General features: G+C 33.8%; 1 protein-coding gene across 4 annotated transcripts in view; it reads right to left on the minus strand.

The window, feature by feature from the left end:
* The window catches only part of LOC122212687 (probable ubiquitin carboxyl-terminal hydrolase FAF-X), a 160,413-nt gene that overhangs the window by 98,036 nt on the left and 44,632 nt on the right, over positions 1 to 17,745 (minus strand). For all 4 annotated transcript variants that reach the window (XM_042926655.1, XM_042926652.1, XM_042926654.1 and 1 more), the window contains exons 3-11: positions 16,210 to 16,355; positions 14,399 to 14,478; positions 12,358 to 12,470; positions 10,895 to 11,113; positions 4,827 to 4,942; positions 4,179 to 4,430; positions 3,969 to 4,107; positions 1,955 to 2,107; positions 122 to 226 (exon numbers count right to left, since the gene is read on the minus strand). In XM_042926655.1, the coding sequence (XP_042782589.1) occupies positions 122 to 226; positions 1,955 to 2,107; positions 3,969 to 4,107; positions 4,179 to 4,430; positions 4,827 to 4,942; positions 10,895 to 11,113; positions 12,358 to 12,470; positions 14,399 to 14,478; positions 16,210 to 16,355 (1,323 nt within the window). The remainder of the gene's footprint in view (positions 1 to 121; positions 227 to 1,954; positions 2,108 to 3,968; positions 4,108 to 4,178; positions 4,431 to 4,826; positions 4,943 to 10,894; positions 11,114 to 12,357; positions 12,471 to 14,398; positions 14,479 to 16,209; positions 16,356 to 17,745) is intronic.

Here is a 17,745-nt window from a genome sequence, read left to right on the forward strand (position 1 = left end):
ATGAAAGATTGTTTGGTGAAATTTGTTAGTAAGTAATGTTGATTGGGTAAACTCAAATATATCTAATTAATTCAAGTTTACTTAAAATGAAGTGGTACTATTTTACTACTTGAATTACTACCTTAAAGCAATCAAAAAGATGATCAAGTTGTTCAGGAGAAAAATCCCAAGCCAATTTTGCCAGCAGATCATGTACATTCTTCACAATAGCTTCATGTTTCCCTGCCTGTTGAAAAACAAATATGAAATACATAAAAGTAAAACATAAAGAATCAGCAGTAGAGTTAGGTTTAAATAAAGATGTGAACTAAGTAGCTTTACTGAGTCTACTTGCATTAATAAAATATTCCCACATGGTTCATCTGAGGTTATGGAGAATTCTTTTTTTTACTTGGGGGGAAAACCCCCCCCCCTTTTTTTGAGATACATTTTTATTTATTTATTTATTTATTTATTTATTTATTTATTTATTTATTTATTTATTAAACATTAAAAAAAAATTTTTTTTTTTAACATTTATTTATTTTTGAGACAGAGAGAGTCAGAGCATGAACAGGGGAGGGTCAGAGAGAGAGGGAGACACAGAATCCGAAACAGGCTCCAGGCTCTGAGCTGTCAGCACAGAGCCCGATGCAGGGCTTGAACTCACGGACTGTGAGATCATGACCTGAGCTGAAGTCGGACACTTAACCGACTGAGCCACCCAGGCGCCCCCGTTTTTATTTATTTTTGAGAGACAGAGAGAGAGAGCATGAGCAGGGGAGAGGCAGAGAGAGACAGACAGAAACACAGAACCTGAAGCAGATTCCAGGCTCTGAGTTGTCCACACAGAGCCTGACCCGGGGCTCAAACCTGTGAACCACAGGATCATGACCTGAGTTGAAGTTGGCTGCTCAACCAACTAAGCCACCCAGGCGCCCCGAGGTTATGGTAATATTTTAAATGCTGAAGAGGGGCCAGTTACATTCATTTTATACTCAATTTCTTGGTATTAATGATAATGCACTTCCAGAATTCAAATGAAAATTTATTACAGGTATTTTCAAAAAAAATGAAGAGGAAATATGTCAAAATAGCGAATCATCTCAAAACAGAGGACTGAAGTGCTCAATGACGGAAGACAGTATTTTGTTAGTTTCTCTTTAAAAAAGGGTAGACTGGGCAGGACTTTGTAATCTAGACGTTAATAACACTCCCCAGTTTATTCATGCAAAAAATAAATAATATATTCCTGTAACATTTGTTTCCTCACACAATTTGCAAGAAAAAACAAATTTACTATTGATTTGAAAATCAAATTTATTCTTGTAAGTACATAATATATACAATTGTAAAATTTATGATCTATACCATTAACAAAGGGGATCAAGATCAGGGAGGTTTTGTTTTGTTAAGTTTATTTACTTATTTTGACAGAAAGAGAGAGAAAGTGCCTGTGAGCAGCAGAAAAGAGAGGGAGACAGAGAATCTTGCAAGACATAGAGCTTGAACTCACAAACCATGAGATCATGACCTGAGTTGAAATCAAGAGTCAGATGCTTAAGCAACTGAGTCACCCAGTCACCCTGGAAAACTACAGTTAAACTCCAAAAAGTCAAGTAATACAAATTCACATCACAATATATAATTACTACCAATGATTATTTAACTTTTAATATCTTCTTTTTTTTAATTTTTAAAGGTATTTATTTAGAGAGAGACAGAGACAGCAGCAGCGGGGTGGGGGGGGGTAAAGAGAGAAAGAGAGAGAGAGAGAGAGAGAGAGAGAGAGAGAGAGGAGAGAAAGAGAATCCTAAGCAGGCTCTGCACCGCCAGCACAGAGCCCAACACAGGGCTCAAACTCATGAAATTATGACTTGGGGGATCATAACCTGAGCCCAGAGAGTTGGACATTTAACTGAGCCACCCAGGAGCCCACTTTCTTATCAAATAGCTACCATCTTAAATTCCTTACCTGTGCTGTCCAGATATTATCAAGATCCTGCAATGTCAGAGCTTTTTCTTTAATCACAAAACGAAGAATCTTTTCTAGCTTTTCCACATACTGAGGCTGATGAAGACTATCTCGTAGGACTATGGATAAGATATTGTTCTGCTGTATCCACTCCTAAATGTAATACAAAAATTTGTTTCAAAGCAGAACTAAAAATTAGAGTGGGCAACTTAGGGCCAAAAGGTAAAAACTTCCAGTTGTAAGGTAAATAAGTAATGGGAATATAGTGTACATGACATCAATAGTTAAGCTGCTGTGATACAGACAGTACATTCTAAAGGTCTCAATGGGATAAAAATAAAAAAAAAACTTATATGAGAGATACATGTTAACTAAATTTATTGTACTAATCATTGACAACACAGGTTTGAAATGTGTTGAGTCCACCTATAAACGGATTTTTGAAATAAATACACTATTGTATAAATATATTTTCTTCTCCTTACGATTTTCTTAATTTTTTTTGGATAACTTTATTTTAAGAATATGTATTATTTACATAAAATACTCAATTGACTTGTGTCATAAATAAGGCTTCTAGTCAATAGAAGGCTTTCAGTAGGTAAGCTTTTGGTGTTTCAAGTTATATAAGGATTTCCAACTGTGCTGGGGGTCAATGTCCACAATCCTTGGTTATGCTGTATACTTAAATTTATATAGATATATGTATCAATTACACCTCAAAATCCGGAGGGAAAAAAAAAACTAGTTCAGATTCTGAATTAACATTATTGTTAATTAATGTTAGAAGCCTAACATTAATTAGAAGCCTAAATCGTGTTTATGTTTACAAATCATAACATACTAATGTAATGTGTTTAAATATTTTAGTTCAGAACTATTCAATATTACAGTATTAGAATCCAAATTTGCACGCAAATGCTCACATATACACTAAATTTAAAACTTATAAATCACAAATGTAATGTGCTTATTGTTGTTTTTAATGAAAATTACTATTAAACATAGTTGTACTGAATTTTTTTTTCCACATTCAGGAATGGCCCCATTAAAATGTACCATAGCACATTTCTTACACTATCTGTGAAGAATAATTAGTGTCATATTTTTGGTGGGAGAAAAATCATTAGAAATGCCACAGTGATGACAAAGTGCTTCAAAAGTTTCTTAACACTCTCCTATTCTGTACCTTTCAAGGACTTGTAATAATTCACAACTAGTGAATTAAGTAGTTATTATGCTGGCATTTCATAGAGCAGACACATTGTATAGTTGATACCTGACTCCTAACACTATGTCAGAACACCTGGGTCTAGGTTGCATACCATTTGACAATAACAAAGAGTCCTCAAAGACCTTTTACCACATTTTGATCATTTTCACTATTAAACCAAAGACTCCTTTAAGGTGGAGATCATTCTTCACAGATATATTCCCAGTACTGGCAAACATATACACTCAAAATATGTTACCAAGCAAGTAACTTACAAGGCCTACTACTATTCATTTTAACACCAAAATATATAGAAGTACCTCTGGTATACTGTTTCAATGTTAAAATTATAGATGTAAACAATTTTAAAAAATAAGTTTTAAAAATCATGATAAAACATTAATTCAGATTTTACTGCTTTAATTATAATCACCACTTTAGAACTTCAAAACTGAACTGGCAAGTTACCATGCCAATTCATTCACTAGATTCCAGATCTACCTATCCCCTCTAATGATCACCTTAACTGTATGTTATTTCAGCCAACCCACTGAATTATAACTGCATCATGAGCAACTATTTGCAACAATGATAAACTTACCAAAGACACAATAAGTTAACCTATAAATTTCTAAGTAACAGATTGTTTGCTATTACCATTATAAGAACAGTTTTAGAATAGTTATATATCAATCTCCCAATTTCAGAATTATTTTTGTTATATTGCTTCTAACACTAATTGGTGCCAATCCAGTTTTCCTTAAGCAGATTCTTATTCATAAAAGAATCAAAGGGGCTTACTGCCATTCGTTCAGCTGTCAGCCACTCTTCCTCTTCAGGATTTCCGTGACGATGAGTATAATATGATACACTAGATATCACTTTGTTAATTTCATTCAATGCATTCATCTTTCCATTAAAAGAAGAAATCTGCAACAATCTGCAAGAGAAACTTTGATTAAGTGTAAAAAAAAAAAGTCAGGAAAATATTTAAAGATGGAAGTATCTTACCTGAGTATCATTTTCAACCTAAAAATTTCTAAATTTTTTACAGTTTCTCCTTGTCCTGGAATCCTTGAAGCTAAATTCTTCAGAGATTTAATAATCATGGAAAGGGCATCATTTTTTGTTTCATTCTTTGCTTCTTTTTTCAGTTCTTCGTCAGTTAAATTTTCTAAAAACTGTGGAACTATTTCTATAACTGGAATAAAGTATTTCTTCACTGTATGTTGACTAAGAAACTCATAGCATTGTCCAAATGGTCTAAAAAAAGAAAAAGACAAAATTTCTGTTAATATCTCTATTTTACCAAAACGGAATTTCCAAAGTTTTAAACATCACATTAGCAATTTAACATAAGAAAGCAGACTAGAAAAGTAACATTTCATGATTTTCAAGGTAACAAAATTAAGTCTATTGTTTTTAAAAATTGTTAATGTTTATTTATTTTGAGACAGAAAGCACAAATGGGGAGGGGAAGAGGAGGAGGGAGAAAGAGACAGAAAATCCCAAGCAGGCTCTGCACTGTCAGCGCAGATCTCCACTTGGGCTCTATCTCACGACTGTAAGATCATGACCAGAGCGAGATCAAGAGTTCAACACTAAAATGACTAAGCCAGCCAGGTACCCCCTAAATATTAAATTTAAAATATAACTTACTTAATAAGGGCTGCAATTATTTGAACGCTTAATGCTGATCCATTAATAAAACGATCATGCAAAATCTGGAAACCATTTAAAGTGCCAAATTTATTGATGAGATCCACTAGCCAACCCTGCAACACAGTTAATGCTGGGAGTTAATTTTTCCCTGTAATAAAAATCTTAGAAGTTATACCTGAAATATAGATTTCATATAAATTAGAACAAGCGCAATAAAATAATCACACAAAATTATTTTTCAAAAGAACTAAAACTATCTGTAACATATAGTCATTTACTATTTAGGGAGACAGAAGATTTCTTCTATAGTATTTTGTTCTTTGTATCCCTGAGTCAAAATCAGCACAGGTTGCAGCTACAGAGTACAGAATGGCACAGTTGTTATTTATTCATGTCCCAAATATCTGGTGAACAGGAATCAGGCAAAGGTTGTGTACCTAACTAAAAAATTCTTATATGTAAGAATGTAAAATAAACTTAAAGGTTGTGTAAATATAAAAATCAAATGTATAAACAAATGCACAAAATCTTTAAGTCTTACCTTAAGACTAAAAAGCCAACTTTTAGGAAAAAAACAAACCAAAACCAAAAATAGAAAACAGATTAGAGATAGAAATGAGTTCTACATGTAAAAACAAAAAAAATTATTCAAGATACACAGGAAATGCTAAGTAATAGGAAACTGTTATAAGAAGAATACACTGGTATACACCAAATGCTAAATTTGATACGGGAGCCTAAAATTTTAAAACCTCCAGTAAACAATTATTTAATTACTGAATAAAATCAGTATAATATTTTCTGACCTTTACATTTCATTTAAAAAATGTTATGTTAAAAAATGTTAAACTGGGGAGTGATTTAAGCAAGATGTCAAATTAAGAAGCTTAAAAATCGTTTTATTGTGAAATAACTATTTCCAGCGTCAAAAATTTATAAGAACCAAACAAGCACTGAATCAAAAACAGTCAGCAAGGCTCAGTCGGTTGAGCATCCGACTTCAGCTCAGGTCATGATCTCACGGTCTGTGAGTTTGAGCCCCGCATTGGGTTCTGTGCTGTCAGTTCAGAGCCTGGAGCCTGCTTCAGATTCTGTGTCTCCCTCTCTCTCTGGCCCTCCCCTGCTCATGCTCTGTCTCTCTCTGTCAAAAATAAATACACATTTAAAAAAAAAAAGTTTTATTGTTTTCACTGAAAACAAAAGTTTTACTATTTTCACTGAAGTAGTTAGGCAATTCCATTGTGTTTTTACTTACCGATGCCTAACTTGCCAAAAGCAGCACATTTTAGAGTCTTATCCTCAATTCCCTTACATGAACTGAAGATGACTAAATCTGTACCATTATAATCTATTTCTGAGATGCCTGAGACACTAGTCTGTGTCACTGATTTTGCAGGTTAGAAAAACAAAAGTAGTTTGGAACTCAGGCTAGGGAAAAGCCATGGAAAGGAGCAGGCATAGTTCATGAAAATGGCAAAGAAGAAATAGGTTACAAGACTCCCAAGGCAAATTACTGATTGAGAAATACAATGCGAACTCCTAAAACTCCCACAAGCAAGGGTGAGATACTTTAGGGAATGAAGGCATTTAAAAGCAATTGTGTACAAAGAGGAATAAGAATGGGAAAAAGCAGGTGAAGACACATGCCCAGAAAAGGCTCATTAATGAAAGTCTTCCCTTCCAAGTAATCACTCTGCAAAGCCTAAGAGCACCAGGTGACTTTTCAAATAAAACTTCCAGAAACCATCCAAGGAGAAGCAGACACTGAACTTACTTGACAAAACCTTAAAATTGCCTAAATGTGCTTAACGTGTTAAAGAAGACACACAAAAATAAAAGAAACAAGGAATATGTATATGAACAAAATGAGAATACCAAAAAGAGATAGAACTTGTAAAAATGAATCAAAAGGGATATTATGGAGATGAAAATATAAAAACTTAAAATGAAAAAATTCATTAAACTGTTCAACAACAGACTCAAACAGGCAGAATAAAGTAACAACTTGAAGACAGATCAGGTCTAAGGAATAAAAGAACAAAAAACAAACGAAAACCAAACCAAACCACACTAAAAAAACAGTGAACAGTGACTAGGGGGTTTAACATCATCAACTGTGAAAAGTGACACTACGGGAATCAGAAAAGAGCAGAAAGCTTATGAAGAAATGATGGCCCAAACTTCCCAAATCTAAATATATAAGCTCCATACACTGTAAAGAGGATAAACCCAAAGAGACTCACACCAAGACAGATTAAAATCAAACTAAAATCAAATACATGGAAAGAATCTTACAAAGAACAATAAAGCAATGATTCTTCACACCCAGAAGATCCTGATTACACCCAGAAGTAATCAGTTGATTACTCAGAAGAAACACACAGGCCAGATGAATATTATTTATATTGTTAAAAGAAAAACTGTCAAGTGAGAACTCTATTTGGTAAAACATTTCTTCAAAAATGAGGAAGAAATCAAGACATTCTCAGAGAATAGCTGACAAAGTCTATTACCATTAGACCTGCTCGAACAGAAATGCTAAATAGAATATGAAGTTGAAAGGATGCTTGACAGTGACTCAGTGTTCAAGGTAACATATACAAAGCATGTAAAAGGTAAATAAATGGACCAACTTAACCAGTTTCATTCTGATTTTGGCACATAACTTCATTTTTTTAATCCCTTGCAAAATTTTTAAAAGGAAAAATATGAATAAAAATTATAAAGATGTAAACATACGAAGAAGTAATTTATGACATCAATAACATAAACAACGAAGTGGCGGAGCTATAAAGTAATAGTTTCTGTATGCAACTAACTTAAGTTGGTATCACATTAGACCAAACTCTTTTAACCCTAGAATGTTACACTTAACCCCTATTGTAACTAGAGTGAACACTTACACCCAAAACAGAATGAGAAAGGAATGAAAACATGTCAGTACAAAAAAAATCAACGTAATAAATGAAAGTAAGAAAGAAACTGATACACCAAAAATTATTAAAATATATCAAAAACTGTAAGATATATAAAAAACAAGTAACAAAATGGTACTAGCACATAAATGTAACAACACTGAATGTAAAAAGACAGACTTTTTTTAGTTAAGCCTCCAACTCCAGCTCAGGTCATGATCTCATGGTCTGTGAGTTTGAGTCCTGTGTCCAGCTCTGTCTTAACACCTCAGAGCCTGGAACCTGCTTCGGATTCTGTGTCTCCCTCTCTCAAAAATAACTAAACATTATAAAAAAATTTAAAAAGACAGACCTTCCAATCTGGGCATATAGATCAGCAGAACGGATGGGAAACCAGAATCCAATGACACATTGTCTTCTAACAGAGTTACTTTAGATCTGAGGATATGTATAGCTTAAGGAGAAAGATGGAAAAATAATTCGATGCAAATAGTAACCCAAAGAGAAAAGTCTACAAACTCAACTGTACAAAACTTGATAACAAGAGTCAATTAACCAGGAAGATAGAACTTCAGGGTTCATAAATATATGAAACAACTACTGACATTGGAGACAATAGTTCTACAGCACTACCTAGAAATTTCAATACAGCATTTTCAGTAACAGAAAAACTAAAGAGAAGAAAATAAGCAAAAAGCAGTCTTACATGACAATACAGAACCAAACCTTTCAGACATATAGAACGTTGTAAACAAGAGCAGAATACATATTCTTTATAAGAATACATTCTGCAGAAGCAAGTCTTTAAATAACAGTAAAATCATACAAAACATCTTTTCAGAACACAATGGAATGGAATTAGAAATCAGTAATAGAAGACTATCAGGAAAACCCACAAAATATGCAGAAAAAACCCAAAGTACTCTTTATCTAACTGATCAAATATGAATCCATGCCCAAAGGAAAATTTATACGTTCAAACCTGTTTTTAAAAAACAGCTTTGAAGGCAACAATGTAACTTTACATTTTAAAAGGAACTAGATGGGCACCTGTGTGGCTCAGTGCATAGAGAGCCCTTGATTTTGGCTCAGGTCATGATCCCAGGATCATGGGACCAAGCCTTGTGTTGGGCTTTGCATTAAGTGTGTGGCCTGCTTCAGATTCTCTCCATCTCTCTCTCTCTATCCTGCTGTGGTCCTCTCCCCTATTTTGCACACACACACACACACACACACACACACACACACTCAAAAACAAAAACAAAAACAAAACCTGAAAAAGAAAAAAGTAAAAGAGAAATAGAGGGGAAAAAAAATCAACCAAAATTGTTTCCTGGAAAAAGAAATAAAAAAGCTGATAAGCTTTTGGACAGGTTAACTAAGTTGAAAAAAAAAAGACTCAATCAAAATCAGAAACCAGAGAGAACTGACTATAGATTTAACAAAGAATAAAAGAAATTAGAAAGCACTATGATTAACTGTATTGAAAGTACTATATGTGTCAATAAAAGGTGGCATAGATAAAATGGACAAATTTCTAGAACACACACCATATACCACAGCTGATCAGGAGAAATAATTTGAACAGGCTTATAATTAGGGAAGAGACTGAATGAGGAATCAACCACCTTCCAACAAAGAAAATGAGGGACCAAACAGTGTCATTGAAAAAAATCTAACAAGCATTAAAGAGTTATCACCAATCTCCTGAAGTTTTTCCAAAAAAACTGAAGAGGAAGGAATATACTCAAACTCATTTTAAGAGACCAGGATTACTGTGATATCAGAGCCCGACAAAGATTTTATTTAGAGATGAATCCTGCAAATACGGATATAAAACCACTCAATAATATACTAGCAACATGAATAAGTGGGATGTTCTTTCTTAGAATGCAAGGATGTCTTAATATACAAAATTAATGTAACACACATTAGCATAATGAAAGAAGAAACTCACATGATCTGAATTCATAAAGAAAAAGGACTAGGCAAATTCAATAATCTGTAACAATAAAAACACCAAAAAAACAAAAGAAAATTACCTCAAAATAAGAAAGGCTACATATGGAAAACCCATATCGAATATCAAACTAAATGATAAAATGAAAGCATTTCCTCCAAGACTAGGAACAAACAAGGATGCCTGCCTTGACCAAACCTGTTCAGCCAGGTACTAAAGTCCCAGCCATGAAAATCAGGCTAGAAAAAGAAATGAGCAGCATTAAAACGGAAAAATCATCTGTGTATCTACATATCTCACATTTCTTTACAGGGATTTTGTGTTGTTCTGTTATTTTTTATTTGTGTGTGTGCACTAATACCCAATAAAACTAAGTTTGTTTTCTGCTTCTAGTGCTATGTTCTTTCAACATGTTCAAATATTAATCAAAATGAATATAATAAGTTGTCTCTGAGAAAAAGCCATTAAAATGACATGTAAGTTACTGACACATGAGAATGAGCATGTACAAAACAGAGCTTCTCTCTATATAGCCAGGTCTAATACACTGCTTTTGGGTGATTTCTCAGCTCTGTTGATGGATCATTAGTTTTTAAATTTTTCTGCTGTGCTTCCCTGAAATTTGTTATAATTTGGGCAGACTGTATCTTCTCTGTAAAATGAATACAAACTGAAAAATTATTTACTGGACTCAAAAATCAGATGCTAATCAATACTAAGATTCTCTCATAAGAAATCAAATGTATTTTAAGAAATGACTAACAGCATGTTACAAAAAAAATTAAAATTCAAAAATCTGTTTATATCGCCTATACATAAATATATGCTATTAAATATACATCTAAGTGCAAAGTACAGTTCATGCCCTTGGCTTATAGCAGTTATATTCTCTAAAGTCATTCTGAACATTGAAGGAGCAAATACTGTATCCTGCTACTAGGGGAGATACAGAAAAATCTTCCAATATGAAGATATTCATTAACTGATCAATATATAACTTGTTTAGGCATGAATTATTGTGATGCTGGCCCCTGGCTCAATGAATCAACTATACATATTAAATAACGTGCTTTTTAAGCAAAAACCCATACAAAACAAAGTTATACACTGATCATTATGTTAAAGTAAGGTTCATTTCACAAGTTTTGTAACAAACACAAAAAAAGATTTAATTTTAAAAACCAACACACTTTTGGTGATCGAGGATCTGAGGAACGAGCAAATAGTTCATCTTCAGGCAACTGGGCATTTGTAGAAACGGATTCACACGGACGTGTACCATTGTAGATATGGAATTTGCAATGAGGATTTAAGGCCATGGCAAGAAGATCTAGAAGTGGAAACCAGTCCTGGGACAACTTGGTCACACAAAGCTCCACTAGACGATGAGTATTGTTAATAATACACCTCTGTCATATGAAAGGAGACAAGGACAAGAGAAGTTCATTTAAAAGAGATTTGTAATTTCAAGCACAGAAACATTCTAATCTTGTTATTAATGCTCACTTTCTCCATTTTCTATATTGGTCATCTGAATTCTGTGTAACTTCAACTAATACTGTGATCGAGCAGACAATAAAAATAAATCAGTAATTATTTACTTCATATTTGTAATGCATCTAATTTCAATAGCTATGTGAGAAAAGTTACAGATGAAGTAGGCACCATACGTTGTCCATTTCTACTCTGTGTGCACAAAGGAGCCATGCAAATTACCATTTTCTTTCTTTGGAATTTGTACTCTAGAGGCAGTAATTCTACACCCTAAACATTCAAAGTTATGTCAGTATCTAAGATTAGGAGATCTGTTATCTAAATATCAATTCAAAAATCAGGTATGTTATATTTTCCAAGCTGAAGTCCACAGACCATGTTTGTTTCATAACTCTTGATTGATTCTGTGTTATACACAAGAACCAGGTTACAGAATTCAATGAATCAAGTCAGGTGCGTATTATTTCACTTTCAAAATCTCTGGAACACAAAGGTATCTAAGAATCAATGGTAGCTTGCATTATTTTGCATTTGCTTGCACTGTCCTAGACTAAAGGTATTTACTGAGTACTCAAGTTTTCTGCAGTCACTCACTTAGAGACACTTCCAATTTAAGAACTGTTTAGATTTTGTTGGGACTTTTTTAATTACTAAAAAACTGTAGTTTGAATTCATACCAAAACCTTGTGAGAATACTGGCTTGTGGTTTAAATTTCCAGGTAAGATTTTCTTTTCTCACTCTACCAAAGTTAAAGCTTGTAAGGTTTCTTGCATGTCAATGAATTTATCAGCTGGGTCTCTTCTAAAATTATATCTGATACAGTGCTATCTATATTGGGAATCTTTTATTTGTCATCTTGGGTGTTTTTCTTTCTTAAAGGTATATAGAGCAGTCAACTCTTACAATCAATAACATGACACATTCGATGAAATGTAGGACCTGCATATGGTTATAGGTACTTGGGATTCCAGAAGAGCTTAAACCAAGATTTCATAACTCAAATCTCAAATTCATTCTAAAAGATAAGACTGTTCTTAAAGACCTTCAATTCTGTCAAATACATCAGCAGACTTGATATACTATTCACAGGACTGTTTTCCAGAGATAAATCTATAGGCATCACCATATAAATATGAGTCTCCAAAATATAAGACTCACATGAATTTCAAATTTCCAGCCACTCACTGCCTCATCCATAAGAATTTTAGTGAAAGATACTGTTAGACCATCTCGAAAAAAACGTTGGCATGCTTCACTTTTAACATCAAGACCTAAGAAGACATAAAAAAAATTGAATTTAACATAAAGAAAAAAACATTTCTCTAGCCAATTAGACCATTAAAGATAAACTGTTAAGTATTGATAGTTTCTCTCACAAACAGTACTGCAGCTTTTGAAATAAGACATGACTTGTCTCTGCAAGAGGGTAAAAGGTAACTTTTTTACAATGAAAAAGAAAAAAGGTTCAGAAAAATGAAATGCTATATTCAATTTTAAAAATACCAAGTTGTATAAATGCTATGTATGTGAAATCAAGTCATGTGATGATTAACTGAAAATGCTTCAAGACATGAAACTACATTTTAAACAAAAAAGTTACTGGGGAAATAGAGAATGAAAGCATTTCACATGGTTTTACTCACCGAAATTACAGTTCAAAACTTAAAAAAAAAAAAAAAAAGTAACCATTTAAAAATTTCATTTGGCTCTAAATTATCTGTTTAATACCAAATTTAACAAATGAATCCTGTATCATCTTCATAATTAATTAGTCCTTTCATCACTTCCAGGCATCTATGCATGTGTACTTCTTTTATTTCTTATGATTTAAAAAGTACCTTCAGTGCCAAAAAGAAAATTTGTAATACTTCATAAGAACTCAAACATTAAATCTGCACAGTTTGGTTTGGTTTAGATCATTTACACATTGGTAGATCATTTATACCTGGGACTTCCCTTAAAAAAAACTTAAATTTTGTGTTGCAAAAATAGGATCCCACAGAAAATGAATGGGGAGAGAAAAGCCTCTGCAACTGAATGGCAATGCTTTATTTAAACAAAGTAGCATTTCAATTTTTGTTCATTCTATACCTTTAGATTGATAACATGCCCAGTTCATAAGTCCTTCAATTAATGAACAAATGCACAAAACAAAAGAAACTTGAGTGTTGGTAAAATACTTTTATAGTTTGTAAAATTAAAAATGAAACATTCTTGGGGTGCCTGGGTGGCTGTCAATTAAGCAACCGACTTTGGTTCAGATCAGGATCTCATGATTTGTGAGTTCGAGCACCGCAATAGGCTCTGTGCTGACAGCTCAGGACACTGTGCTGGCAGTTCAGAGCCTGCAGCCTGCTTTAGATTCTGTGTCTCCCTCTCTCTTTGCCCCTTCCTGCTCATACTCTCTCTCTCAAAAATAAATGAACATTAAATTTTTTTTTTAAACGTGATGGACTCCAGTATGATACTTTTAATTTTGGGTAAATAGTGAAAAATACCAGATTATTTACTGGTTGCTTTAAAAAAAAAATTAGTAAAAGACCTCATTTCTCAAGATACTTTTTCCAAAAAATTTAGTTTTTAAAAAGTCAAAATACAATCTTGAGTTTTCACAACAAAATATTAATGAAATAGTAATTTTCATAAAAATATAAGATTAGTGTATCTTTTGGTTCACTGGCTGTTCAGTAAGTCACTCAAATAGTAAATTTAAATATGTTTTACTGAAATTACTTGCAAATTAACATTATTTCCCAATTATAAATGCCTTACATGCAAAAAAAGTCAACAGATAAATCTGAAATCTATGGTCATTTAGTATTTTTTAAACTGTGAAACACTCTTTAATGTATACTACTTCACACATCAGATTTTTAAAAAATTATTGTCTAGAAAATATTTTAATGTTTAATTAACAGTGCCTTTAAAAATATACAAGCAGATCCTGCACTTAGAAATGTTGATATATACACAAAATTCTGCATAAAATTTTAAAGAATTCAGAGGTCTTTAAAGACTGTCAAAGATACACAAAATCTTTGTTCTTAGCATACATATAAGCCCTAACAGAAAGTTTAGGAAGACAGTGTGGTCTAAGAATATATAGCAACTTTTTATAAAAGAGAAAAACAAAAGTCTCAAGAACAATATGCAAGTATCAATAATGCATTATGGAAAACATAATAATCTATGTACTCACCTTTTTTACTAAGATCAATAGCAGCTTCTAAAAGCACTTCTAATTCCCCTTTTGGCAAAACTGGAACCACCCATCGAGGCCTAAAAATTATTATGCAGTTTTAAAATGCCGTATTAGTTGGCCACAAATGAAATACCAAAGATAACTTACCTACAAAATTAATTTTACTATGAAAAAGTGAAAAATCTGACTACATTAAACACTCACCACAAACTGAAAGAAGAGATTGGCAAATTACCTGCTTTGTGAACTGAGATATCTACAGACACAATTTTTAAAAGCACTGTATACCCAGAGATATAGCAATGAAGGAGAATTCAATAAGTAACTTTCACAGCCCCCTAAAACTAAAATTAATCAATTATCAAGTAAATGTACACTCATTGTTAAAAGTCAGTAGCAAACTGTTCTTTTGAGGTTCATATACATTAAGAGAAGACAACACAACATCCCTTTTCTGTTGATCTTCACAAAGACAAAATAAATGGGGAGACAAATGGCTGATTTCTACTTCAATTCATCTCAACATGACATTTACCAACTTTTCCTGAAAACTGTATGACTTACAGAGCCTCTGAGCCTGTGTACCATACTAAGTACACTCCTGTATCAAAAGCAATATAGATGCCACCATACCCAGGCTAGGATTTTCCCTCAGTTACCTAGGAATACATTCCACTGACTAACTCTCTAATTCCTAGAAAGAACTGTATTCTGTCTGTCCCTAAGTCCTTTTCAGAAGGACAACAAAATCCCTGAATACTCTGTTTTAATAAAAAGATAGCCTATTACAAAAAATGTAATAGATACTTTTGTTATAGGTTATGCAAAAGCGATTTTTAAACATTTCCCTGTAACTTAAGATTTAATATTACTCAGCCCTCCAGTCCTAATTAGAAGGTCACTCTAATAAAAATCAACAACCACCAGACAAAACAAAATCTTTTACAATAATTTCTCTAAATAGAAAATGGACATAGAAAGAAGGTCATCGAGCAAGTCTAGTAGTCAAAATACCAAGGAGACATAACCTTTATAAATACTCAAAAGGAAATTCCCACCTACGGTTCTAGGCTAGAAACACATCCATTAAGATCACAAAGCATTATTAATTTAAAATCTTTTTTCATATCATCTTTTAATTTTTAAAAATTCACATAAATGCCTGCGTTAGCAATGAATTACAAACTATCTGGCAATGTCTAAAGCGTTAATTTTATTAGGGAAAGAGGAAAATTTCTTTTGTGACACTGCAATCCAGTCTTTTTTTCATTCTTTAGCAGTGGCAATGCTTAAAAATCTGGTTATCGGGCACCTGGTGGCTTAGTTGTTAAGAATTGGACTTCAGCTCAGGTCATGATCTCACAGTTCGTGAGTATGAGTCCCACAATGGTAGAGCTGGGGCCCTGCTTCAGGTAAAAAAACAACAAAAACAAACAAAAAACATAACCCCCCCTCCCCCCGCCCCAGGCGAGCCCCACTCCTCTCTCTCCCTCTGCCCCTTGTGGGATTCTCTCCCTCTTTCTGCTCCTCACTCACTTGCTCTCTCAAAAAAAAAATTTTTTTTTGGTTAACAAGGGGTGCCTGGGTAACTCAGTTGGGTAAGCGTCTCTCTCTTGATTTCAACTCAGGTCATGATCTCACAGTCCATGGGTCTGAGCCCCACAATGGCCTCTCTGCTGACAGCATGGAGCCTTGCTTGGGATTCTCTCTTTCTCCCTTTCTCTCTGCCTTCCCCCACGGTATGAGCTCTTGCTTGCTGTCTCTAAAAATAAACTTAAAACAACAAATAAACAAAAAAACCAACTCACCTGTTGATCATGTCATCCAACTTTGCGAGGTCAGTATGTGGAAATGCAGGTTCTTCATCTTCATGCTGTGGTGGAGCATCTCCCTGACCTTGTTCATCTGGAGGAGATGCCGGGGAATTCTCATTGGAGGAACTGGCCGATGAGGTCTGAAAAATTAAATACGCCAGACTTAAATTTCTATGACATTTGCATAACATTTAGCAATTATCTATAAATATTTAATACAACTGTGATCACACTTTTTTTTATAAACTGGTATTTTGCACACTTACTGTATTTTAAAGATTAAGAATTTTTGAAAAATTAATTGAGCATATAGCATTGTATGGATTGAGCAGACTAAAATTAGAGAACATTAGTTTCTGTAATGTTTACTGCTAATGAAACAGCTGTGATGAGTATTTTTTTTAAGTTTACTTTTTTATTTTTCAGAGAGATCAAGACGATGTGAGGGTCAGGGACGGGGGAGAGGGAGGAAGAATCCCAAGCAGGCCCCATACTCAGGGCTCAAATCAACGAACTATAAGGTTATGACCTGATTTGAAATCAAAAGTCAGACACCCAACCAACTAAGCCACCCAGGAGCCAAACTTTCTTAATTATATATCCTTGTGGAAATATCAGTGTAACTTCTGAGGTGACGCCATAGAAGTTATGCTTGTTTTCTTCCTCTCTTAGAACAATCTTTCTGGAAAAACCTAAGTGTCATGACTTGAAGACACTTAAGTAGCCCTTCGCAGAGGTCTATGTGGTGAGAAACTGAGGCATCCAATGAAAAGCCATGTGAGGGAGCCACTCTGGTCAAGCCTTCAGATGACTGTAATCCCAGCTGAGATGCTGACTACAACCACACAAAAAAAGTCAGAACCATGAGTTAAGCCATTCCCAAATTCTTAAGGCACATACACCATAAAAGACAAATATCCCAAATATTTCAGCATTTATATTAAAAGAACTAAAAATACAACTGAAAATCAAGACAAAAACACAGAACATAGCTACAAGCTACATAAAATATAGATGCTTAAACATAAGGACATAAAGCAGAAGAAAGTAAAAAGACAGGAGGAGACTTCTGGTTTCTGGTTCAGCATATAAACAGCTTTGAAGTTGTTACTCTTTCCTAACAAGTAAAAAACTGAATAAACTGAAGTAACAACTCTTCACAGATCTGATGGAGAATGAAGGTCCTAAGGAAACTGCTGCCTATAAAAACAGAAGAGCGTCTCAGGGACAAAGAGAGTAAAAAAATAACCAGCAGAAAACCATGACCAAAATCTCCATGGGAATAAGGATTGGGAGAGGAAAACTTATATTGCACTTGATTAATTGCTTGGAAGCAAAGAGTGAAAAGTCTGAGTTTAAAACCACAGAGGGCCTAGACTGAAGAGAACACTCAAAGTTTTGTGATTTTACCTGCAGAAATCCTATCAAATTGTCACAGTGAGGTTCACAGAGAATTCCATTTCCAGGAGAAGATGCAATGTAGCTATTATGAACGATGGTACAACATTCAGCTCTTCTTTAAAAAAAAAA

The sequence above is a fragment of the Panthera leo genome, chromosome Y (genome assembly GCF_018350215.1).
Source record: "Panthera leo isolate Ple1 chromosome Y, P.leo_Ple1_pat1.1, whole genome shotgun sequence".
Classification (NCBI taxonomy): domain Eukaryota; kingdom Metazoa; phylum Chordata; class Mammalia; order Carnivora; family Felidae; genus Panthera; species Panthera leo.